The 25,436-nt window shown below is 47.7% G+C and overlaps 1 protein-coding gene across 5 annotated transcripts in view; it reads left to right on the top strand.

The window, feature by feature from the left end:
* Positions 1-25,436, top strand: part of LOC310701035 (laminin subunit beta-1-like) — a 77,832-nt gene that overhangs the window by 42,054 nt on the left and 10,342 nt on the right. For all 5 annotated transcript variants that reach the window (XM_083491033.1, XM_083491030.1, XM_083491034.1 and 2 more), the window contains 15 exons: positions 830-986; positions 1,751-1,903; positions 2,790-2,948; positions 4,115-4,236; positions 10,974-11,094; positions 11,374-11,566; positions 13,267-13,410; positions 15,023-15,254; positions 16,106-16,269; positions 17,874-18,098; positions 19,542-19,756; positions 19,869-19,965; positions 22,026-22,404; positions 24,463-24,647; positions 24,741-24,982. In XM_083491033.1, the coding sequence (XP_083347159.1) occupies positions 830-986; positions 1,751-1,903; positions 2,790-2,948; positions 4,115-4,236; positions 10,974-11,094; positions 11,374-11,566; positions 13,267-13,410; positions 15,023-15,254; positions 16,106-16,269; positions 17,874-18,098; positions 19,542-19,756; positions 19,869-19,965; positions 22,026-22,404; positions 24,463-24,647; positions 24,741-24,982 (2,788 nt within the window). The remainder of the gene's footprint in view (positions 1-829; positions 987-1,750; positions 1,904-2,789; positions 2,949-4,114; positions 4,237-10,973; positions 11,095-11,373; positions 11,567-13,266; positions 13,411-15,022; positions 15,255-16,105; positions 16,270-17,873; positions 18,099-19,541; positions 19,757-19,868; positions 19,966-22,025; positions 22,405-24,462; positions 24,648-24,740; positions 24,983-25,436) is intronic.

Raw genomic sequence — 25,436 nt, 5'->3', positions numbered from 1 at the left:
TTTTAATTGTAAGTGATTCTGTGAGGCCCCATCTGAGCAGTACATTTAAAGCAGTATAATATCACTTTAAACACTCATGCCTTCCCCCACAGCCAACAACTCCAGTTTGTTTCTATTATTATTATTATTATTATTATTATTATTATTATTATTATTATGCTGCAAGATCTTAGGTGATCTGTATTCCCCCCAGAGAGCCACAATTCCCAGAGTTCCCTCCCTGGAAGAGGGATGAATTGTGAAACTACTCTGAGAATTGTAGCTGCGCGAGAGGAAAATAGGGGGTCTCTTAAAACTTCTCAACACCCTTGACAAACTACCGTTCCCTGGATTCTATGGAGGAAGCTTTGACTTTTAAAAAAAACGGCACAAGTGCTTTGAGTGTGTAGTGCAGAGTTGTGATTGTAAAAAAAGCTGAACTTGCTATACTTGCGCATTGCTGCACATGGTGGCTTTTTTTGGGTCTAGGACAGTGGTAGGGAAACTCCAGCCCGCAGGCCTAATTAGTCCCACCTGGCCTCCCCATTTTGACTGCCATGTGGTTTGGCCCAAAACCATACCCAGCTCTCCATTACCTGAGGCCAAGCACTAGACAGGTAAACACATGGGGTCAAATGGATAAGGAAGAATTCGGAGCGCACTCTTTAAGTGCCCTCCCGATTCTTTCTTTCCAGCTGCAGGTTAAAGCGAATCAAGAGACTGTTTACTTGAGTGTGCAACCTCCCTCTCTCTCTTGCACCCCTTTTGCCGAACTTACTCCAACGGCAGGGCTCAAATATTCTGCCATTGTTCTCATTCTCTGGCTGGCTGTCTGTCTCTCTCTCTCCAGGTGTTCCATGGATGATGGGCAATGCCCCTGTCGGCCCCACCTCATCGGGCGTCAGTGTGATGAAGTGCAGCCGGGGTTTTTCTGCATGCCCCTGGACTATTATATGTATGAAGCAGAGCATGCCACAGGACTTGCACCAACCCATCAGGGCCTGCCAGTGAGTGCACTGGGACAGAGGAAGGGAAAGGGGAGCGTGAGAACCTGGGACATAGAGCAAGGGGGGTTGTGTCTGGAAAACTGCTAGTGAATGCGGGTTACTTGTCCATTTCTTGCACTTCTTGTGGGTGTTGTCCAAGAGACCTTGTTGTCTCTGGGGCACACACACCTCCGTGGGGACTGAAAAGTTCCCAGCCCAACTTACTGCCCTAAATCAGAACCTTGCATACACTGACCCACTTGCATGCCACAAATTCATTCATGAATTCATGAATTCAGAATGTTTTGTATGTGGAAGCACATGAGCATGTAAGGCACATCACCACAGAGGTATCTGCAGGTAAGGAGAAAATTCATTAAAACTGTCCTGGTGGCTCAATCAGTCAATCATGGGCTGGTAGGATGGAAGGCAAGGAGGGCCAATGATAGGTGGAACCAGAGCCAATGGCAGGCAGAGGCAACCCATTCTAGTTTTATCCCCATTCTCCTCCCTGCTAACTTCTAGAAGGACAACACTTTTAAGTGAAAAGCCAAGCAAGTGTGGACCGAATGAGACTGGTGGGGCAACTCCCCAGTTGCCCATATGGGACAACCTCCATTGGCCAAACCATACAATATAGGGTAGTTCCATGGGCTCCCTCTCTGCCTTGGCAGCCTCAGTGAGCCTTTCAAAGCCCCTTGGTTGCTGAATGGCTGAGGATGGAAACGGTTAGCAGGAGCAACCAATGGTGTTGGAAATAAAAAAAATTCCTCGCTTTGTTGTAGGGTGCCTTGCGGCCCGAGGCCCCTGTGGACTGTGTGGAATATTACAACGGGGTCCAGAACGGGCGCAAAGTGAGGCTCCGACGTCAGCACAGCACGATCAGACTCTTGCAGCAGCGAGCGGCGCTCCGAAGAGCCAGGCAACTTCAGCAGAAGGTGACCGAAATAGGGTGGGAGAGAGAGGATGCTGGGGGAAACCAGGGAAGGAAGTCCAGGGTGGTTTGGACCAGAGCTCCAGGCTGCTCATTAGAGGTGTTGTTGGTCCATAAAGCTGAGCTGAGGAGCAGCCACTTGGGTCTTCTTGGTCAACTATGTTAATTCTTTGCCTTGCACTTAGCCAGAAGGTAAAAGATACACTTGAATAGACACTATGCACTTCGTCATTGCAATCTGTTAAAGGCATCCTCTGTGAGCTCTGCGTGCCCGTGATTTTACGCAAGTAGAATTCAGGTGCTTTGTGGTTGGTCAGGAATGTTCTCAGGTTCCCGAAGGCACCTAGCCTGCCTCTAGGAGTGTCAGATGGAGTGAAAGTTCCATACGGGGACTAACTGAGCGGTTTAACAACTCCCTTGGGCCATACCCGGTCCGTGGGCCATAGTTTGCTGACTCCTGACCTAATGACTGCAGTTAGCAGTCCGGGAAGTTTGCAGGACGAAAAGAAGATGGAAAAGAGAGAGAGTGGCAGCATGCCTTGACCTTTTACCAGGTCTGGAAAAGTCATGCACACCCACTAGTCACATTCAAGGAAGGATGCTCCAGGCCAGGAGGAACAGGAAGTTTCAACTGGCTGGACCAAACATTCCCTTGCATGTCCACTCTAGGAAAACAAGGAATGTTGTACTTGACTGCTCCCAGTGGATTCCAACCCACAGGAGGCACCAGGTTCAACCCCCAAGATCTGCTTGTAGGGCTGGGAGAGACCCTTGGCTGAAACCCTAGAGAGCCACTGTCCATAGGCAATACACATCTAGATGGTCTGACTCAGTGCAATGCAGCGCCCTATGTCCCTGCGGCTTTGCTGATGTAATGTTTTCACCCGCAGCCTGATGTGGAAGTCATGCAACGTGAGCATACAGGTCACATGATTACATGGACTGGCCCCGGCTTTGCACGCGTGAGGGATGGAGCTGGTTTATCCTTCCATATCGACAACATTCCCTACCCCATGGAATATGACATCCTGTTGCGCTATGAGCCTGAGGTGCGTGGAAGGAACTGGAGTGGGCGTGGCTGGTGCTTCTTGTTTGGGGGAGAAGTTCTGGCATTTCCCTGAATGCTTGCATTATTGGATCATAAATTGATTGATGGTGAGGGGGGGGGGACTGTAGCTGGGAGAACGAGAATATTTTCATGATGCTTATCATAATAATGCTTAATCTTTACATAATAATTAAGTTCTCAGAGCACTTCACATAAACACTGATAGCAACCTTGCAGGGTAGGCCATCCCCCATATTACACACAGATGGATGAGACTAAGGGATAGATTTGAAGCAGGGACTTACCAGCTTATAACTCACACCCTTTCTGGAGTTGGAGAGTGGTCAAATAGCAGTAGAAAGGAGGATTTGCCCCAGTTCTTTTAATCGATGCCCATCAACTGGGAATTCGATCCATATTACACATTGTGGAAAGAGTGTGACCATTCAGATGCTGTTGGATTCCAATCCCCATCAGCCACAGTCCGTATAGCCATGTCAGGAGTCCAGTTCCTGGCTTGATAACACCATGAGCGTAGTTAATTCAAAAGGATGCTTTATTGTCAAAGCAAACAGATAGTTCTTCAGTTGGCAGTAACCCTTCCCTGGGAGATGGCTGCAAACCTTCGCTGGGAGATGGCTCATTCATGACAAGCCAGGAATCTGGAACAAGTTCCCCACCTTTGGCACAGAGATGGAGGTGTCACTGGTAGGGCAAGGGATAAGAGCTGGTGGGTTTTCGGCGGAGAAATGGTCCTTAAGCAAGTTTTTCCTCTAGCCCATGGGTAGGCAAACTAAGGGATCCGGCCCAATCGCCTTCTAAATCCAGCCCGCGGAGGGTCCGGGAATCAGCATGTTTTTACATGAGTAGAATGTGTGCTTTTATTTTAAATGCATCTCTGGGTTATTTGTGGGGCATAGGAATTCGTTCATTTATTTTTTCAAAATATAGTCTGGCCCCCCCACAAGGTGTGAGGGACAGTGGACTGGCCCCCTGCTGAAAAAGTTTGCTGACCCCTGCTCTAGCCTTATAGCGAATATCCACTGCTAGGGGTTGTTTTTTTTGCCATATTACGTTTTGCAGCAAGGCTATCTCTGAGGCTGTCCACCTGGTGGGGATTGTATTCTCTGGGCCGGCTGCTTTAAACCTGCTGTGTCTCCTTCTCAGTCCACAGAGGATTGGGAAGCTGTCGTCAGCGTCAGCTCGCGGGCGTTACCCATGAGCCCTCGCTGCGGCAACGTGCTGCCCTCGGAGCAGATGTATCGGGAAAGCCTGCCCCATAGTTCCAGGTAAGAATGAGAGGAGGAGGGGGAGGAGAAGCAGCCCCACTGGGCACAGTGTGGGGAGGGAGCTTCCTTGACTCAAGAGAGACCCACAGCATGTCAGTGAGAAGTTTTATTGGAAATCAAGTCCTCATGGATTATGTCCTCTTTTTTAAAAAAAAAAAATCAATTCCAAATTGTTTACCACACTGGAGTCTGCTATTGCTGGTTTTTATTACATGTCTCGAGTCACTAATAACCACTTCAGGTTCTTGGGTTATAAAAATAATGTGTGGCTGACAGCCTGAAATGGGTTAGGCCAATTACTGTATTCTCTGCAGTCACTTTGTTCCCAGAACAGGAGCCAGAAGTGTATTTTGCTTTGCAGCTTGCTTCGCCTTTTCCCTGAAAATGTAATGTAACATGAGGGGCTAGATAAAATTGCATATGCAGGTGTGTGTATGTATCTATATTATCTGTTAGCAGACTTATAAAGAGTTTTATCTGCAGGTGTTTGCTTTTCCTACAGGCAACAGTGAAGATTTACTGTTCTGCACAGACACAAAACGGGACGCGGGTGGCGCTGTGGGTTAAACCACAGAGCCTAGGACTTGCCGATCAGAAGGTCGGCAGTTCGAATCCCCGCGACGGGGTGAGCTCCCGTTGCTCAGTCCCTGCTCCTGCCCACCTAGCAGTTTGAAAGCGCGTCAAAGTGCAAGTAGATAAATAGGTACCACTCCGGCAGGAAGGTAAACGGCGTTTCCATGCGCTGCTCTGGTTTGCCAGAAGCGGCTTAGTCATGCTAGCCACGTGACCCGGAAGCTGTACGCCGGCTCCCTCGGCCAATAAAGCGAGATGAGCGCCGCAACCCCAGAGTCGGTCACGAAAGGACCTAATGGTCAGGGGTCCCTTTACAGACACAAAACACACACAAAAATTACAAAACACTTCCCAGCACCAGCGCAAGTAGACTTGTACTTTCTACGTTACAGCTGTAAGAAATAAATCATGCTTATTGTTTCAACATCCTGATTGTTGCAGGCAGCGCTTTGGCACAACTGACGGAGCACGTGGTTTTTCTGTTATCTGAGTATTTGCTGATGGATTGACTGAGTCTTTACCATAATTAACTGGAGAGCTCATGGGTTTGTGGTTAGGAAATAGTTGGTATTTTGGTTTGGCTATGGGCCCTCTACACGTACTGGTGGCTTTTGGTACTACAAGATGTAACAGAAACAGCACAATTAACTGTTCCCTTCTCTGATCTCATTCCAAGCTTCTTACGCTGGAGTTTCCTTTTTGGAGCCTGCTATTGTCTGTCTATTTGTATTACATTATTATAACTAATAGCCAGTTTCATTCCCGTAAGTGTAACAACTAGTATTTGCAGGGATCTTACTAATCACCAGTTCCATTCACGCAAGTACATAGCATGTTGTATTTAGGGGATCTGACCGTTTTATGTAGGATTTCCTATCCTCCGGCTTTTCAGTGTTTTTTGTTTTGTTTAATTTTTTTGTCATGTTATTATTTCTTTTAACTTTGCCGCTCTTTGTTTTGTATTATCTGTAGAGAAGTATACCCAGTTTTTCAAAGTGCTGTATTTTTTGCTCTATAAGACTCACTTTTTCCCTCCTAAAAAGTAAGGGGAAATGTGTGTGCGTCTTATGGAGCGAATGCAGGCTGCGCAGCTATCCCAGAAACCAGAACAGCCAGAGGGATTGCTGCTTTCACTGCATAGCGATCCCTCTTGCTGTTCTGGCTTCTGAGATTCAGAATTTTTTCCCCCTCTTGTTTTCCTCCTCCAAAAACTAGGTGCGTCTTGTGGTCTGGTGCGTCTTATAGAGCAAAAAATATGGTACATCCTTCTCTTGTCTCAGGCATTTGTGGAATGGGTTTTCAGGTGTGATAGGCTTGTGAGGGTATGGATTATGTGAGGTCATTGCACTGCAAAAAAACAACAACCCTACCCTATTGTTGTGTACTATATTCAAGTATATCTAAGTGTCCCAGTGAAGAGGGGACATTTTCCATAAAAAATAGCATTAGTTCTCAGCTGCTCAGTTGGAACACAAAAAGTCCTATGGAACTGTCAGGGAACTGCCATCGGAGGAACAGGTGGTGGAAGGGCTCACGGAGGCTGGGAGAGAATCAGCAGCGGAAGCAGGCACCAGCAGGGGGAGAGGTGGGTCTCTGGTGGAAGGGCTCACGGAGGCTGGGAGAGACTCAGCAGCTGAAGCAGGAACCAGCAGGGGGAGAGGTGGATCTCTGAGGGAAAGCGAGCAAGAGGGAGGGCTCAGGGACACGTCCAGCGAGAACAGTGGGGAGGTATCTGAACCTCCCATAGGGAGACCCACTCCTCGCCGGAAACTGTCACGCCGCGAGTCCAGAAGACGTGTTTCCGTTAAGGAGCTTTTATGCTGGAAACGATTCCGAAAGCAACCACTGTCGGAATCTGCAAGTGACTAGAGCAGCCATGTCTGAGGGGCTCCGTCACAGACAGAGGTTTGTGAACTTGCACAGACTCTGAGGGACTACGCTTTTACGCACAAGCAGCTCATCATCCCATCACAGGAACCTAGAGACTAACTAGTCGATTGACACCAACAATTGTGTATCAGATTTATAATGAACAGACAATTCTATATTACAATTATTTGGGGGTAGATGGGAGATACTTTATGTATGCTCCGGAAATCATATCCTTTGTGTGGTTAGCCCAGGAAGGGAGGGGCAAAATGCACAGCTAGAAAATTTTAAATGGCTGACACAGTCTTTGAGTTTGAACAAACAACCTGTTAACTGCACGTTCGTTCTGATTTGTTTGTGAGGAAGGTGATGCTGTGTCAGGCAAATATTATCCCACACTTTCCAGAGCATTTTCCCTGTTACTTTTAATATCACAAAAGTCTGGGGTTGTTTTTGAAGGGGAGAGGGGAAGCTAGTTTGTTGCACAAGAGCAACTTAATTAACTTTAATTGTGAAACCTGAATTTGCCAGTATGTGATTGAATCCTACCTCAAAATAGCCACAGCCTGGAAGCACCTTTTTTTGTGTGTGTGAGGGGGGAGAGCAGATAGTTGCGCTCCATGATTCTTCGGTTACAGGTAAGATGGAAACCTTCCCTTTGGGCTGTAGTCCATCTCTGGGTAAAAACTAGTTTTATGGAACCTGTTAAGTTGTGGGTGAACATATCAGACGACACAGCGATTCTTCAAACAGCTCTTGTTTACTCACAGGCCAGAACAGAACTGAACTGAAGGGTTCAGCCAGCCTGCTTATATAGAGCTCCACTACAACGCAACAGTAACCACTTTCTGTAACTATCCAATCACTGAACGTCACTTTCGAGCCCTTATTTGCATATGTGGACCTGAGTGAAAACTATCTACAGTATCCCCCTGCTGGCCCAGGGTGAAAACTTCAGTACATAACAGAACCTATTCCACCTTCCCCTGATCCACACTTCTTCCATAGCTCTTAGTGGGGTGCAGAAGGCATTTGTGCTGCCGTTCTCAACACATCCCTTACGTGTAGCGATTAGAGGGCTAGACAAGGGTTAGGGCGACCCAGTCTCAAATCTCCACTCAGGCCACAATCTCACTGAGTGGCCTACCTTGTAGGGAGGCTGTGATCATAACATGGAGGGCAGGACCAATGTACACCGCTCTGAGCTCTCTAGAGGAAGGCTGGGATAAGACGTTAACAAATAGGCGAACGAGTTATGGCGAGAGACGAACTTCTTATCTGACAGGCCTGTGCAATTTCAGAACCTCAGAATCTGTTTCTTTCTGGGGCTGCCACATTTGTATTCTAGCAGCCCTATTGGGGGAGTGAGGGGGAAGCAAGAAAACTGAAATATACTCAGCGTTGCAAAGTGATTTCATGCTCTTTATTCAGCTCATAGTGGTGAGGAGGAATGAATGAATGTCCCCTCACAGTATCTGCTTTATATACATTATTTACACAATGGGCTGCACATGATTGGCTAATTCCGGAATTCTACTGTAAGCCAATCAGGTTGTGGATTCACTTCTATCTGGAGCAGGATTGGGTGGTTCCTGCCAACCAATCATACTGCTGCATTGTTCTAGGACCAATCAGACTGCTGCATTCTGAATCCTATTGTTCTAGGACCAATCAGACTGCTGCATTTTGGATCCTATTGTTCTAGGACCAATCAGACTGCTGCAGTTTGGGTCCTATTCAACTCAGTACATAACAAAAACAAAAAACCCTCAGCCCCCAAATCTGAAAGGCTACTCCTCATCCATCCCTTTTCAAGATCCCCTTTCATCTTCTTTGAAATTTGTTCTCCCTCTTTGCTAATGGTTCAGAACATTTCCTGGGTTTTAAAAAGAAAAGGAAGGAAGGAAATGGGGCATACAAGTGTTTCCCCTGAAGCAGTTTGATGGTTTGAATCGCTGCCACCCTCTTTTATCGCTGGCAGGCAGGTTGGTGAAATGAAAGAAGCGGCTCTCATTGTTCCCTCAGAAAAAGATTATCTAAGGCAGCAGAACAAAGCAGACCCACTGCAGTCTGCAGGCAAAGGGTCACCCCCCCCTCCCGACAGCTATTAGAGGTTGGCTGGTTATTGTTATGCTCTGGCAGAGACAGTTATTCAGGTTCAGATAAAAAGATGAGGTAAAATTTATAATTTAGACTCATGGCAGAGAGCACACAAAAAACCTCAAAAGCCTTGCCAATATTTTTTAAAGAATGGCACAAAGCAGGACTCTATAAACAAAATGTTGGGGGTGACGGGGGTGGCAGAGAAATCCCGCATATTAGAGAATGGTATATGTGGGAAATGCCCACTTTGATTAAAATGACCAAGATACTATGGGTTAAATATGGGGGAAAGAAGATGAATTTGAATGAGGCTAGTGAAAGTTTAAGGAACTTCAGAGCAGTAAGCAGGGGGAAAGTACCGTATTTTTCGCTCTATAACACGCACCCGACCATAACACGCACATAGTTTTTAGAGGAGGAAAATCCGTAGGCATGCCACCCGTAGGCATTCCCTCCATTACACGCACAAACATTTCCCCTTACTTTCTAGGAGGAAAAAAGTGAGTGTTATGGTGCAAAAAATACGGTAATTATAACCCTTTTACAATATCATGCCTAAGTAGGGTTTCATTCAAAGGGGCCTCCTCATCGGTAATGATAACTATCAGAGGCTCGAATGAGCATCATTGCATGTTTTGTTGCTTTATTTAATTATTATTCAATTATTATTATTGGGCTTGCCATAACTGTTAAGAAAGGGGTTTGCTTGGAAAAGAATTTGTTATTAGGTTATTATTTTGTATTGTTGTTGTTTGGGGAGGCAGGCTTTTTTCAGAGGGCAGAACCTCAGATTCGAATTGATTTTTATTGATTTGGGGGGGGGTACAGCTACCCCTCGCCCCCTCTTGGCTATGCCCATGAGTTGTTCTTTAATATTTTTTTTAAGAATTGCACCAACAGCTGTCTCAGTAAGCAACCCACTCTGTAACTAACTTCTAATATTATATGTAGAGGACTTTTAACTAATATACATAGTGAGGCTATAAATAACAGCCACCAGCCCCTCTCTTCATCTTGTGTTTTGCTTCTCTTTCGTCTGCCTGCTCCGACTCTCCTCTCTCCTTCCTTGATCTGCCAACTGCCTCTCTAGTCCCCTCTAATGGCCTGGGAATGCTGCTGTCAGTCTCTTCTGAAGGGTAAGGCAGCCTGCACCAATCTAGTGCCTTCCAGATGTTTTGGACTACAACTCCCATCATCCTCAGGCAGTATCCTTGTCATGGCTGGGGGCGATGAGATTCTGTTATGCATGCAAGGCCAAGTGCGAGGCCCTAAAAGGCCTCAGCCCAGTACAGTGGTACCTCAGGTTACATACGCTTCGGGTTACATACGCTTCAGGTTACAGACTCCGCTAACCCAGAAATAGTGCTTCAGGTTAAGAACTTTGCTTCAGGATGAGAACAGAAATCGTGCTCCGGCAGCACGGTGGCAGCAGGAGGCCCCATTAGCTAAAGTGGTGCTTCAGGTTAAGAACAGTTTCAGGTTAAGAACAGACCTCTGAAACGAATTAAGTACTTAACCTGAGGTACCACTGTATACCTGAAGTTCTGTGGTGGTGGTGGGGGGGAGTGTGATGCAAATGTACTGTGTCTTGGCCCGTATACCAGAAGGAGAATCTCCAGCCCCATCGTTCAGCCCGGACACTGAGGTCCAGCACCAAGGGCCTTCTGGCAGTTCCCTCACTGTGAGAAGCCAAGTTACAAGGAACCAGGCAGAGGGCCTTCTTGGTAGTGGTGCCCGCCCTGTGGAACATCCTCCCATCAGATGCCAAGGAAATAAACAACTATCTGACGTTTAGAAGACATCTGAAGGCAGCCCTGTTTAGGGAAGTTTTTAATGACTGATGTTTTAATGTATTTTTAATCTCTGTTGGAAGCCACCCAGAGTGGCTGGGGAGACCCAGCCAGATGGGTGAGGTACAAATAATAAATGATGATGATGTGGATGTGGGTCTCACATGTGATCCTGGCACAATTTGCATGGCAGAGGCTGGTGGATGCGCCAGGTCCACAGCATCAAACTTTGAAAGTGAGCCACATTTTTCTCCTCAAGGCAGCTGAGAACGATCCCACCAACCCTCTCCAAGTCTGCAAACAACACCTGCATTTTATGAGCTGGGTTCCTCAACCCTCTTGGGCCTAGTCTTACCCTTGTGTGTTCTCCACCTTTCCCCATCTCTCACCTTTGTCTTCCAGGTATGTGCTCCTGCCACGGCCCTTCTGTTTCGAGCCCAGAAACCATTATGAGATCACCGTGCGATTCCAGCGGGCAGGGGTGGCACAGCGCCACCCTGCAGCCTTCATCCTCGTTGACTCGGTGAGAAAGAACCAGGTTTTAAATCTTCACACACGCACACTCAAAAAAACAGTGATGTGCCAATGTCCATCACCACTCAAGCAAAAGAGATTCTGCAGAAGTTGCCAGAGTCTTTCTGGGAATGCGTCTCAGCACCTCCTGGGGTAGATTTCTGGACCTGCTACACACGTTCCCAGTTAGCAAGTCCCCTCCTGTGTGCTACATAAGCAGCTGAGCCAACTTCAGTCCTTGTCCCAACCAGGCCAGACTTTTCCTGACGTGTCTCCCTCCTTGCTACAGCTGGTCCTTCTGCCCCGTGTGACGGAGCTGCCCGGGCTCCATGGTAGCAGTCCTGCAGCGGTGGAGCGCCGGGAAGCGTTGGAGCGCTATACCTGCCTAGAGGTTTTCCGCATGGCCACCATGCCTGACCTGGCCGAGACCTGTGCCCGCCTGCTGTGCAGCATCTCTGCCCTGATGCATGATGGGGCTATGCGTGAGTGATACTTTCTTATGCCTGAGAAAGAAAGCCACTTTGCATACTTTTCTCTAGTCTCTACCATTGTGTGTCTGTGTGTGTGTGTGTGGTTGCCATTTCCACCAACGCACAAAGTCCTGGAATGATGCCAGGTCTTGGGTAATGGCGGGGGGAATGCAAAATGGCAGACAGGTTGTTCATGTTGTTGTTGCTGCTGCTGCTACTTAAAGGTAAAGGTAAAGGGACCCCTGACCGTTAGATCCAGTCGCAGACGACTCTGGGATTGCGGCGCTCATCTTGCTCTATTGGCTGAGGGAGCCGACGTTCAGCTTCTGCTGTACTAGCATGACTAAGCCGCTTCTGGCGAACCAGAGCAGCGCACGGAAACGCCGTTTACCTTCCCGCCGGAGTGGTACCTATTTATCTACTTGCACTTTGACGTGCTTTCAAACTGCTAGGTGGGCAGGAGCAGGGACCGAGCAACGGGAGCTCACCCCGTTGCGGGGATTCGAACCGCTGACCTTCTGATCGGCAAGCCCTAGGCTCTGTGGTTTAGATCACAGTGCAGCGCTCTTAAAGCAACTTAAGGAAAAAGGAAGCAGCTGTGCTGCTGCTAATGGTGAGCCCCACCTGCAATAAATTGTTGAATAATTTATCCTCCCTTTGGGAAAAAAATAATAATGATGAAATAGTCCCATTTCTCTGTCCACAGATTTTGAGAGGCTGCTACTGCATAGCTGCAAGGGACGCGGGTGGCGCTTTGGGTTAAACCACAGAGCCTAGGGCTGCTCTGGTTCGGCCAATAAAGCGAGATGAGCGCCGCAACCCCAGAGTCTGCCACGACTGGACCTAATGGTCAGGGGTCCCTTTACCTTTACCTTACTGCATAGCTGCAGCCTTCTTGAACTAGGTGGTTCAGTTTGCTGCCAGGGCCTAGGACGATGGTTTGTAGAAGGGCTCAATGGCTGAGCGTCTGCTTTACATGCAGAAGATCCCAGATTCAATCTCCAGCATTTGCCAGCCAGTGTAGACAGCACTGAGCTAGATGAACCAATGGTCTGACTCACTGTAAGGCAGCCTTCTATGTTCCTAAGCTGCGGCTGTGGAAATTAAAGGCCCAAATGTTGGTGAGGTGCTGCCTAGAATCAGCAAACCCAGCGTTGGTATGGCAGAGGAGAGTTCCTCCGGTTTAACTCACCTTTATGTAAAAAGACTGGGGAAACATGAGAAGAGGAATCTACAGTTCAGAGGTAAACAACTTCTCCCCCCCAAAAAAAATTCTGCAGTGGGAATTGTGCAGCGCATCTGTTTTACAAGCTTTTAGCACCGTTGTGAAATATTTCCAGGTACCTCTGACTACAATGGGGCATAGAAACATGCTAATTTTAAAGATAACAAAAACCGAGGTTCTCAGGATTTGGGTGGCATCTGTCTGTCTGATGGATGTTCTAGACTGTGACCTGCACGATTTTGCCACCTGCGGCCTCACCCTATGAACTTGTATATTGCATTTTACCACATTACTACAAGCAGGAATATTCCTCTTTTGCTCATGTGTATACGCTCTAGAGTAATGTGCTTGCGTTCAGTGTGCTGGAGCGCATCTCCACTTGTCCGTCTCCCCAGTCTCCTTGGCATTGGGGTGGGGAGGTGAGGGCCTCTCGTCTTTCCCCCGCCTCACTTACTTCCCTAACCGTTGTGGTTTCTTCCGCCTTCAGCCTGCCAGTGTGATCCCCAGGGCTCCACCAGCAGTGTTTGCCACAAATTGGGAGGGCAATGCCAGTGTAAGCCCAACGTGATGGGTCGGCGCTGTGACCAGTGTGTCCCGGGCACCTACGGATTCGGACCCTATGGCTGCAGCCGTGAGTAATCAAGGCAGGGACTGCATGTACTGCCTCCCTCATGGTCATCCTTGTCTTTTCCTCAACTGTTAAGCCTAGTTTTCACTGAGAGTGGAGGGGAAAAATTTGTGGCTGGGCTATATTACCAAAGCTGTCAACTTTCAGATTTGAAAATAAGGGATCAGCAGCCTCACCTGTCCCGGGGACAATCTACGGGATATCTAACAATCCGGGATAGCAGTGGGAAGCAGCCGTAAATGGCGCTGGAATAAGGGAATTTCCCGCCAAAAAAGGGAAGGTCGACAGCTATGTATATTACTGATCCTCAGAGTAGCAAATGGGATCCTGACACAGGGGGGAAGGAGATCCCGCTCTGACTAGGTGCCACCCAGAGATAGCACCCCTGAGCTAGATTCCCTTGAGGAACCAGCTCCCTTTACAAAAGCAGTTTCAGCTCCCCAGTGACCAAGTGCTAAGCTCCAGAACAGATTCTCTGTGGCTTGAGAGGCCCCATCCAGTCAAAGAGGCCTCAGTTGAGCAACAGAACTGGACTGGAGCAGATTGTCTTCTTTGGGATTATCGTTATTATATATTTAGGTATTATTCAAGCTCCTACAACTCCAGGCAGTGGTTAAACCTGACTAACCTAAGCCACATCCAAGCCATACATCTATGATACCACTTTTAAGCAGTCACGACTTCCCCCAAAGAATTGTGGGAAATGTAGTTTTGTTAAGGCTGCGCAGAGTTGTGAGGAGACCCTCCCTATTTCCCTCACAGAGGGAATTGTCCTTGATCTTTGAACCACTCTGGGAATTGTAGCTCCATGAGGGGAATGGAGGTGGGGGTCTCCTCACAACTCTCAGCACCCATAACAAACTACAGCAACCAGGATTCTTTAATGGAAGGCAGGAATGTTTATCAAGGTGCTTCAAAAGCATGGTGTGAATTTGAGTCGCTCTCTGACCTTAATGTATAGTCCCTTCAAAAAAGGAGAACCTCTTCAGATTGGGATGAGGAGATGGGATTAAGTAACCATCTTCATATTATTATTATTATTATTATTATTATTATTATTATTATTATTATTATTGTCCCAACTTTTCTCCAAGGAGCTCAGGGTGGCCTGCATGGTTCTCTTTTCCTCTCCAATTTTACCCTAACAGCCACCCTGTGAGGTAGATATTTCCGAAGGGGCAGCCTTGTTTTATTAGTCTCTTGCAGCAGAAACAATCAAAGGCCTTCTCCAGTACCTAGAAATTGTTAATCTTTAAGTTGCCACAATACTCTAGTGTTTTTCCCCCTGGGTCTGTGTGAGAATTTGAACCCAGGGCTTCTGGGTCCTAGGTCAATATGACCACAGCTAGACCCACTTAATGTTGCTGCCACCCACCCCTATTATCCTTTCAGCCTGGGTGGTTACTACTAGAGGTTAAGGAGCTGTGTTTTGGGAGAGCTTCCTGTCTTGTGGATTTGGCAATAGCTGCCACGTTGAACTCTCTGAAAATACCCTGTGGCAGGAAATTGGGCGCAATCTCCATATTAGGGACTTTCCAGAGAACTGTGCCATAATTTCTAATGCTTAATGCGCCCTCACCTGTCACGCTGAAAGCATTGACCCTTGTCCCCACAGCCTGCGCCTGTTCCCCCGAAGGCTCAGTCTCCAGGATCTGCGAACCAGTAAGCGGGCAGTGCCGGTGCCAACATGGTGCCATCGGACGCCAGTGTGACCAGTGCCCACCAGGCCAGTGGGGCTTCCCGACTTGCCGGCCTTGCCACTGCAACGGGCACTCGGAGGAGTGCGACTTGCACACGGGGGCCTGCCTCCGGTGCCGCGATTACACGGCTGGCCGCCATTGTGAGAGGTACGCATGTGGGATTCGTGGGAAAATGTGAGGGGATCCCAACTGCAATAAAATGTTGCAGTGTGGAGGGCTGAGTTCGTTATGGCTGGGGGACTCTGGATTGGAAAATGGGATGGAGGGGGCGGACAAGCATCGACTGACAAAGTCCCTTTCCTTCGGAAGATTGGTGCTGGTATTTGACAAGAAACACTAAATATTCCCCTTATTAAAGTGCTTCATTGCAGCAGGTTGTTTTTTTGTCAGAGTCAAACAGCCCCCTTCCCACATTTTTCCATCTCAAACATGGATGTTCTGCCCAAACACACACACACAAACACACAGAGAGAGAGAGAGAGAGAGAGGAAGAAAGAAAGAAAGAAAGAAAGAAAGAAAGAAAGAAAGAAAGAAAGAAAGAAAGAGGCAGAGAGGAGATACCTTTTTTCTGAATCATGCAGCACAGCTTGGTCCCCTGATACCAGCCTTCAAGGAAAAGATTAGAGCAGGCACTGTTAGCTTGTTTTAGGAGGAAACAGGGAGATTCCACCGGAAGAGAGAGACACTGCGAGAAGCATTGAAAAGAGGCTAAACTGTGGGATGGAGCGTCAGATTATACTAATAAGGCTTATACTGGGGCAAAACCAGCTGTGATGAAGAGTAGCCAGGAAGAACGGGTGATAATTTGACATAAGAGGTGCATATTTTTAGGACCCACCCTACTTTTGTGGTTGTAAGTAGTTTTGAATTGTTTTTAATATTGTGTTTTTAATTGCTGAGCATTAGGATGAAGGGCATTTAATAAATTACTACTAACAACCACCGCCACCTAAGGTTGCTCTTACTGCCTCTGTTCTCCTTTTTTAACCCCATCACAGGTGCTTGGATGGTTACTATGGAGACCCCGTCTTGGGCTCAGGGCAACAGTGCCGTCCCTGCCCTTGCCCTGGGTATCCAGGGTCTCGGCACTATCACGGCATCTCCTGCCATACCGACAGGGAAACCAATCAGATTGTTTGCCTTTGTGCTCCAGGCTATACAGGTAAGGCATATCGAAAGGGCAAGGGATGCGGTTATATAAGTTGCCATTTTGAGAGCACAGCCTCTGCAAGACTGTCCTCTAGCACACCTCCACCACCCTTTCAGATTGCCACTGTGCTCCATGAAGGGCCGTGACTCAATTGCACAGCATCTTCTTTGCATGCAGAAGGTCCCGGGTTCGACCCCTGACATTTCCACGTAGGGCTGTGAAACACCCCTGCCTGAAACTCTGCAGAACTTCTGCCAGTCAGAGTAAACAGTACTGAGCTAGACAGACTAATGCGCCGACTCAGTCTTATTATCCTGCTATTAATGACCTGTTCAACCAATAACTTACAGAAAAAAGAACACCCACCGCCCAGGTGTCATATTCTGCTAGATCAGCAGTTCTCAGCCTGTGGGTCCCCAGATGTTGTTGGACTGCAACTCCCATCATCCGTGAGCTCTGGCCTTGCTAGCTAGGGGTGATGGGAGTTGTAGTCCAACAACATCTGGGGACCCACAGGCTGAGAAAGGCTGTGCTAGATGATGGGCATTCCACGTGTTAGGCTGGTGGCACAACCAGCAAATTTCCCGAGTCCCTGATAGGCTTTCATATTTGTGACTAGTTGCCTGCATTCAGCTTGGTGGGTTGTAAGTTGTGCAGGCTGGATCGATCTCCCCTTCTCTTGATTCTCTGCACATGTAAAGACATGCACCACTGAGCCCCTGAACCTAACTAGCAGTACAGTATTCCTTCTTGCCTTGAATTCTAGCATCTCCATGGCCCTGCCCTTCCCAGACCCACCTCTACCCTTTACCAGAAACACAACAGAATTGGTTGATTGTGGAGAGGTACACAAAAGGAGGTGAAGGAGCTCCCAATTTTTCTGACCTGGCAACAACCTTTCTAGTTGTCATGATAAAAGTCAGTGAAAACAGTTCAACAGAGTTCCACTTCCCATTGGGCCATAGTGAGAAAAGAGGATAAATGGCCATCACTAAGTAATCGTGTGTTCTGTAGGAATGGATTTAGGTACTAGGAGAGGATATATTGCTTAGTTACTGCCCTTCCTTGCTCATGTGAGTGAAATCAGCAGAGTGCCATCATTTGCTGAAACAAGGTTGATTTAACCTTCTAGAAACAATAATCCAGAATGCTTTAGGGAATACTGTCGCCCCTTTTCTTCCCCTTAAAAACAACAACCACACATGATTTTGTGAAGAAATAAAAGTAGCGTTTACTTACATAATCCAGCTCTTGAAGCAGCAGTTACAGAAGCAAAATGAAGGCAGGTTTATAACTACGATCTAAGTCACAAAAGTACAAAATGCAAGTTCAGAAATGGTGTCTGAGCTGCAGAGCTCAGACACATACGTTTGGTCAGCTTGGAAGCGTGGCGAGGAAAGAACGGGCTGCCCAGGCAGGAAGGAAATATGTAGGGCTACAGCTTCCTGCCAAGGTAAACAAAGGAAGTGATCTCACCGAGTTCTCTCTCGCAAAAGCCCTGTGAGCCACAACCCCTTCGTGTGCCCATCTAGAAAAGCATGTATTGTTGGTTTGACTGCAGTGATGGTCTGCATGTCCTGCTCCCACCCCTCAATAACGCCCCATGTCTCTGGCAGGACCACGGTGTGACCACTGCTCGCCCGGCTATTTTGGAGCCCCTGAGCAGGAAGGTGGAGCCTGCCGCCCCTGCCAGTGCAACAACAACATTGACCCCAGCGACCCCGAAGCCTGTGATCCACACAGCGGCCAATGCCTTCGCTGCCTTTACCATACTGGCGGGCCCCACTGTTCTGAGTGCCAGCCTGGCTACTACGGCAATGCCTTCCAGCGTAGCTGCCGACGTGAGTAGGGCGGCCGGGCCTGGATTGTGAGGATGACTGGGAGGAACTTGTGATTTGAGAATGAGAAGTGGTGTTTGGCAGGCTTTGTTGTGGCTGGGGGAGCCCATGCAGGCTAGAGGAAGGAGGGTATGGCAGGCTTGAGTCGATCTGTAGTCCATGGAACAGAGAGAGCCAGTGTGGTGTAGTGGTTAAGAGCGGTAGTCTCGTAATCTGGGGAACCGGGTTCACGTCTCCGCTCCTCCACATGCAGCTGCTGGGTGACCTTGGGCCAGTCACACTTCTCTGAAGTCTCTCAGCCCCACTCACCTCACAGAGTGTTTGTTGTGGGGGAGGAAGGGAAAGAAGAATGTTAGCCTCTTTGAGACTCCTTAAAGGGAGTGAAAGGCGGGATATCAAATCCAAACTCTTCTTCTTCTTCATTAGGTAGAGTGAGGTGGTCACTTTAGGTGGTAGTGAAGAAAGCAGCAGCAAGATGCTGGAGAACAGAGAACAAATAAGAGTTTGCTAGTGAAGATGAGCAGGGTTGATGGAAATTGAAAATGTTATTCTTTGAAGGAGAACTACCTGTAAATGATTTACAAGTGGTATTTAACACCAAGTAGGCTTGCTAAAATGTATAAGACTGAATCTGATAAGTGCTGGAGATGCAAAGAGGTTGAGGGAACGTTCTTTCACATGTGGTGGGCTTGTAAAAGGGTAAAAGAGTACTGGTAAATATTCGATAATGAATTGAAAAAATGTTTAAAAGTACTTTCCCCTAAAAAACCAGAGTCCTTTTTGTTGGGGATAATTCAGACTGAAATTTCCAAGGTTATTTATGTATGCTACTACAGAGGGACACGGGTGGAGCTGTGGGTTAAACCACAGAGCCTAGGACTTGCCGATCAGCAGGTCGGCGGTTCGAATCCCTGCGACAGGGTGAGCTCCCGTTGCTCGGTCCCTGCACCTGCCAACCTAGCAGTTCGAAAGCACGTCAAAGTGCAAGTAGATAAATAGGTACTGCTTCGGCAGGAAGGTAACCGGTGTTTCCATGCGCTGCTCTGGTTCGCCAGAAGCAGCTTAGTCATGCTGGCCACATGACACGGAGAAACTGTCTGTGGACAAACGCTGGCTCCCTTAGCCAGTAAAGCAAGATGAGCGCCACAACCCCAGAGTCGTCCGCGACTGGACCTAATGGTCAGGGGTCCCTTTACCTTATGTATGCTACTACTGTGGACTGTGTTTCGTTAGCCCAAAAATGGAAAACGAGCGAGGTCCTAACTAGAGAAGAATGGCAAATTAAGCTGACAGAATATGCGCAGGTTGCAGACTTAACGCGTAGAATAAGAGAACAATAAGAATATACGTTTAGAGAAGACGGTGAAACATTGATTGAATGTATGGGGGAAAATTGTGTACATTTGAAAACGCTGGCAGCATTCAGATAAATTCTCTTTTCCCAAGGCTGTACCTGCAACGAACAGGGCACGCTGCCCTCACACTGCTCCAAAGGCATCTGCCACTGCGATCGGACTACAGGCAATTGCCCCTGCCGCCCCAACGTGGTAGATAAGAACTGTGACAGGTGCGCCCCCAACTTCTGGGGCTTCGGCAGTGACGTGGGGTGTCAGCCGTGCAACTGTGACCCTGCCCATTCGTTACGGTCAGACTGCAACATGGTAAAGTGGCCGAGCGCTCGAGAGCGTTAGTCTAAGAGGGGGAGGCACCTGGGCGGCTTGTGCACCAGCGTTCCAGCCCTACTGCCACCGCCTCACCTTTCTTTTCCTTCAGTTCACAGGGCAATGCCACTGCCAGCTGGGCTTTGGGGGCCGTGTTTGTTCCCACTGTCAAGAGGATCACTGGGGAGACCCGGAACGGGAATGTCTAGGTGAGTTCAAGTGCACAGTGCAAGCGAGAATCTTCCGCTCCAAACATTTTGCGTGGGCGCTGCATTGTGAGGTCAGGTGATTGACAGATGGCTAATACCACCCACCTGTCAAATTTGGCCCATGAGGGTTAGGAGATCTGGATGAGTTTCCCCACCTCCTGGCATTCCAAGCTCAGGTTCTCTGACAATGCCTTACTTGAGCACCCTGTGCTTCTCTGCTAATGGTGGTTGCCCCAATATTGTTGGCCCTAAAGAAATGCCTCTCCTGGTCTATTGACTGGTAGGCAACTGTGCAAGCTGATCCTTCTTTGCAAGTGAGTTATGGGATAACCACTGCTTTTGCCAAGTCTTCCCACAAAAACACATGTGGGCTGTGTATCTTTAGCATATTGAACTATTATGATTATAGTAGTAGATAGGTAGCCGTGTTGGTCTGCCATAGTAAAAAAAAAAAAAAAAAATTCCTTCCAGTAGCACCTTAAAGACCAACTAAGTTAGTTCTTGGTATGAGCTTTCGTGTGCATGCACACTTCTTCAGATACACAGTATCTGCATGCACACGAAAGCTCATACCAAGAACTAACTTAGTTGGTCTTTAAGGTGCTACTGGAAGGAAAATTTTTTTATTTTTATTATGATTATGATTATTATGACGCGGGTGGCGCTGTGGGTTAAACCACAGAGCCTAGGACTTGCTGATCAGAAGGTCGGCGGTTTGAATCCCCGCGACGGGGTGAGTTCCCGTTGCTCGGTCCCTGCTCCTGCCAACCTAGCAGTTTGAAAGCACGTCAAAGTGCAAGTAGATAAATAGGTACCGCTCTGGCAGGAAGGTAAACGGCGTTTCCGTGTACTGCTCTGGTTCGCCAGAAGCAGCTTAGTCATGTTGGCTACATCACCCGGAAGCTGTACACCAGCTCCCTCGGCCAATAAAGTGAGATGAGCGCCACAACCCCAAAGTTGGCCACAACTGGACCTAATGGTCAGGGGTCCCTTTACCTTTACCTTTACCTTATGGGATAACCGCTGCTTTTGCCCGTCTTCCCACAAAAACACACGTGGGCTGTGTATCTTTAGCATATTGAACTATTACGATTGCTGTGTTGTTTTAGAGTGATGGTTCTATCGTGTGCGTGTGTTTTAAACATCTTTATCGAAAGTTCAAAACGTACATAATTATATGTGCACTAAACATGGTGAGACATAAACAAAAGAGAGAGAAAGAAAAAGAGAAACAGAACCCGTGTAGAAGGGGAAATAAAGGGGGGGAGGGCAAAAACCCTCAAAACTGTATACTTTACAAGCCTTGTTATTGTACTTCACCAGATCTTAACCTATTATAGTATTTGTAAGAATGGATTCCAAATATCATTGAATTTGTCCATGGCAAGTCTGCGTTTATATGCAAGTTGTTCATATGTTGCGAGTTTATAGAAGTCTTCAATCCAATTGTAGAATATAATAATAATAATAATAATAATAATAATAATAATAATAATAATAATAAATTTATTTATACCCCGACCTCCCCAGCCAGAGCTGGGCTCAGGGCGGCTAACACCAATAAAATCACCAATAAAATCACATTAGGGAGCCGCGTTGTTATTTTTATAGTTTATCAGTATCAGTCTTTTTGCTGTGGTAAGGGCACGGAGAGTCCACTCATACTGTGTTTCTGTAATGTTTTGTAAGGTGTGTTTTAATGGTGCGTGCTTATACAGTGGTACCTTGGGTTAAGTACTTAGTTCGTTCCGGAGGTCCGTTCTTAATCTGAAACTGTGCTTAACCTGAAGCACCACTTTAGCTAATGGGGCCTCCTGGTGCCGCCGGAGCCCGATTTCTGTTCTTTTCCTGAAGCAAAGTTCTTAACCTGAAGCACTATTTCTGGGTTAGCGGAGTCTGTAACCTGAAGCGTATGTAACCTTAAGCATATGTAACCCGAGGTACCACTGTATTTCAATGCGGTGCAACTGGCTTTTGCACTGGTTCGGAATGAAATGGTACGTAAACAAACTAAAGCCAAAGCTTGCTTGGGGAATGACCTCTCGTTTTTGCCCCTACAGCTTGTGAGTGTGACCCCACGGGGTCTGAGAGCCTGCAGTGTGACCGTCTCACAGGGCACTGCCCGTGCCGAGGTGGCTTCACGGGGCCGCGCTGCGACCAGTGCCGGCGGGGCTTCCAGCAGAACTTCCCCCGTTGCTCCCCCTGCCACCCTTGCTTCGGCCAGTGGGACGCAGTTCTGGCACAGCTCTGGGAACAGCTGCGGCGGCTGCAGGGCACAGTGCAGGCCCTGAAGGAAGGGGGGCCCATCCCTGCCGCCAGCAGCAGCCGCATGCGCAACCTGGAGGACAGGCTGGGGGACGTCGAGCGGCTCCTTGGGGACGGCAGCAGTCCAAGCACTCCCCTGTTGCGGCAGCTCAGTGCCCTTCTGGAAGATACCAGGTAAGGAGACGTGAGGTAGAATTGGAGGGAAGCAGAAAAAGGGGGGGAAGGGTCTGTTGTCGGTTTTTAAAATTATTATTACAGTGGTACCTCTGGTTATGTACTTAATTCGTTCCGGAGGTCCGTTCTTAACCTGAAACTGTTCTTAACCTGAAGCACCACTTTATCTAATGGGGCCTCCTGCTGCTGCCGTGCCGCCGGAGCACAATTTCTGTTCTCATCCGGAAGCAAAGTTCTTAACCTGAAGCACTATTTATAGGTTAGCAGAGTCTGTAACCTGAAGCGTATGTAACCTGAAGCGTATTTAACACGAGGTACCACTGTATTAAAGATTTTCTTGTTTTACAGAAGTATGTGTAATGTCTCTCGTATTTTTTCCATGTAATTTTTTTCCAAACCAGTTTCATTTGTCGAGACATTGGGGGGGGGGGAAGATGGGGGGGGTTGGGTGGCGATGTTTCTATTTTGCTTAATGTATGTAGGGTTTGGTGTCAGCGTTACTCGTTTTGTTCATTTGTGTTTCTTTGGTGGTGAGAGAGGTTGGGCTGCTGTTGTTTTAAGAAAATTATACAGACAGCAAAACAAAGAAATCTGAGTTAACATTGCCTTCTACCAGTAAGAAATAATAATAACTATTACGATAATGAAAATACTAAAAATACATCTACTTCCCCTTTTGAACTTCTATTCTGGTTACAATATATTACTATTCTATAAGAATCTATTATATCCTTTGCTGTCCCATATATTATTTTATTTCTCAAATTGAACCTAACCCTCCCCTCCTCCCCACTGCTTCCCTTCACCTGTGTGAGATCTTCCCAACATAATATTTTTTCTAGTTGCTTTCACAAATAAAATAACACAAAAACTTATAAATTATAATTACTTCTTTTGTCCTTACATGCTTAACAAGTTGTTAAGTGTGAAATGGTCTGTTTTTTTATTCGGTTTGTGCATGCCAGAAATTGAAGGATATGATAACCTTTGTGCTTCAACTTTTTCCTCTGTGGGCACATCCAGACTGAAAAACCAATTAACAAGCATCCACTCCTGGACATCTTAATTTGGGGTGTGGGGATAAAGGAGCTAGACGTTATAGAATCACGGAATCATGGAAATGTAGAGCTAGAAGGGACCCGAGTGTTAGGTGCAGTGATCTCAACTAAAGCATCCCTGACAGATAGCCCTCTGGCCTCTGTTTTAAAAAACTTCCCAAGAAGAAGAGTCTACCACCTCCCGAAGGAGTCTGTTCCTTTGCCAAACAGCTCTTACCGTCAGAAAGTTCTTCCTGGTGGTTAGTCGGAATCTCCTTTCTAGTAACTTGAAGCCATTGGTTTGGGTCCCAGCCTCCAGAGCAGAGCAAAACATGCTTGCTCCATCTTCCATGTGACAGCCCTTTAGATAGTTGAACATGGCTATCATATCTCCTAAACATACCCAGCTCCTTCGACTGTTCCTCATACGGCGTGGTTTCCAGACCCTTGACCATCTCCTCTGCACACATTCCATCTTAGAGAGTTATCAGCACTACAGTTCCCAAAACCATTAGGCAAAAGGCGTGGTGGTGAAAGAGCTCTATAAACCAACAAAATTTGGTAATGCAGTCCTATCCACCTTGTATTCTTCCTTGCCCCCCAGCTTTGGGGACGTGCAACACTTGAATCATTTTGCGTTCCTTATTTCTATCCTGCTTTTCCCACTCCCGACAATAAAATAATACAACTTTCTAAAATCATTTCATTATAAAATTAGTTCAACTCAAATGGATGGCAACCATTAGGTTAAAGTTCTGTGAAGATTGCCAAAGGAGGGAGTCAGGCTGTGCCCTGACCAAAGGCCTGGTGGAACAACTCTGTCTTGCAGGCCCTGCGGAAAGATGTCAAGTCCCGCAGAGCCTTAGTCTCTTGTGACAGAGCGTTCCACCAGGCCAAAAAAGCCCTGGCTCTGGTTGAGGCCAGCCTAACCTCTCTGTAGGTAGGCCTACGAGATAGCGCTTTGCTCAACAAGCGCCGCAGTTGAGTTGGACATACATGCTGTATTCCTTCCCACCGCTAGAGCGGACACAGATGAGCTCTGGCAACAGCTGCAGGCTACAGACTCACACCTGGACGGCACCGAGAAGGAAGCTGGCGGGCAAAAGAGGCGTCTGAATGCGCTGAGCCAAGAGCTAGGGGAGCTCAACCGCACCGTCAGCTACCTCAACAGCCAGCTGCAGAGGATGACAAACGCCAGCTTCGACAGTAAGAAACGTGGGGGGCGGTATCTGGGCAGAAGAAGGATCTAGGCACGGGTCACGGGGCCATCCCTGAAATGTACCTCTTTTGTGCCGGCAGAGTCTTTCCAAAGTATCCTGGGATTCTTCCAGGAGTCACAGCTGGCCCAGCAGCGAGCGAACAGCTCCGTCCACGGCCCTGAGAGCCCGGTGGGTCAGTCCAAGCTCACGCATCAGGCCACCGTTGAGCTCCTGAGACGCAGAGGAGATGCTTTCCGCAAGACGGCAGCTGCTCAGCGGAAGTCTTTGCGCGACCTCCAGAAAAAGGCCGGCAGCCTCAGTCTGAGCAGGATCAACCAGAAGGCGAGTTATTATTCAGGGCGAGGCTGCGGGGCAAGAGAACGGAGGGGAGCAGAGAGGTGTTTTTTGGAGGGGAGAGCTCTGGCCTGGGTGATAGGGATGGAGTGGAAATTCTGGATCGAAGGGCTAATTTGCGCTTTCTGAAATACTGTGCAAACCCGGTTGGGGTGGTGGTGGTGGGGTGGTAGCCATTGTTTGGAATTCGTCCTTATCATAATTTTGCAGTACGATTCTCCAGCCAAGTCATGTGTACAAAGATGCATGGGCTAGGATAAAGTGTGCATGCTATTAGCGGGGGGAAAGATACAACAACACATTATATTAGGGAGCGTCACTTTGTAAAGATGTGCGTACAGTAAGCCCCCAACTTACACACATTTAACTAGTGTGCATTTGGCTTTACATCCATGGCAGGAAATCAAAATAAAATGGAAAGTGGGGCAGGGTTCGAGGAAAA

This window comes from Podarcis liolepis, assembly GCF_965112155.1.
Source record: "Podarcis liolepis genome assembly, chromosome: 2".
NCBI classification, from domain to species: Eukaryota; Metazoa; Chordata; class Lepidosauria; order Squamata; family Lacertidae; genus Podarcis; species Podarcis liolepis.
Note: the sequence above shows the minus strand (reverse complement) of the source record. Positions and strands in the feature narration are given on the sequence as shown.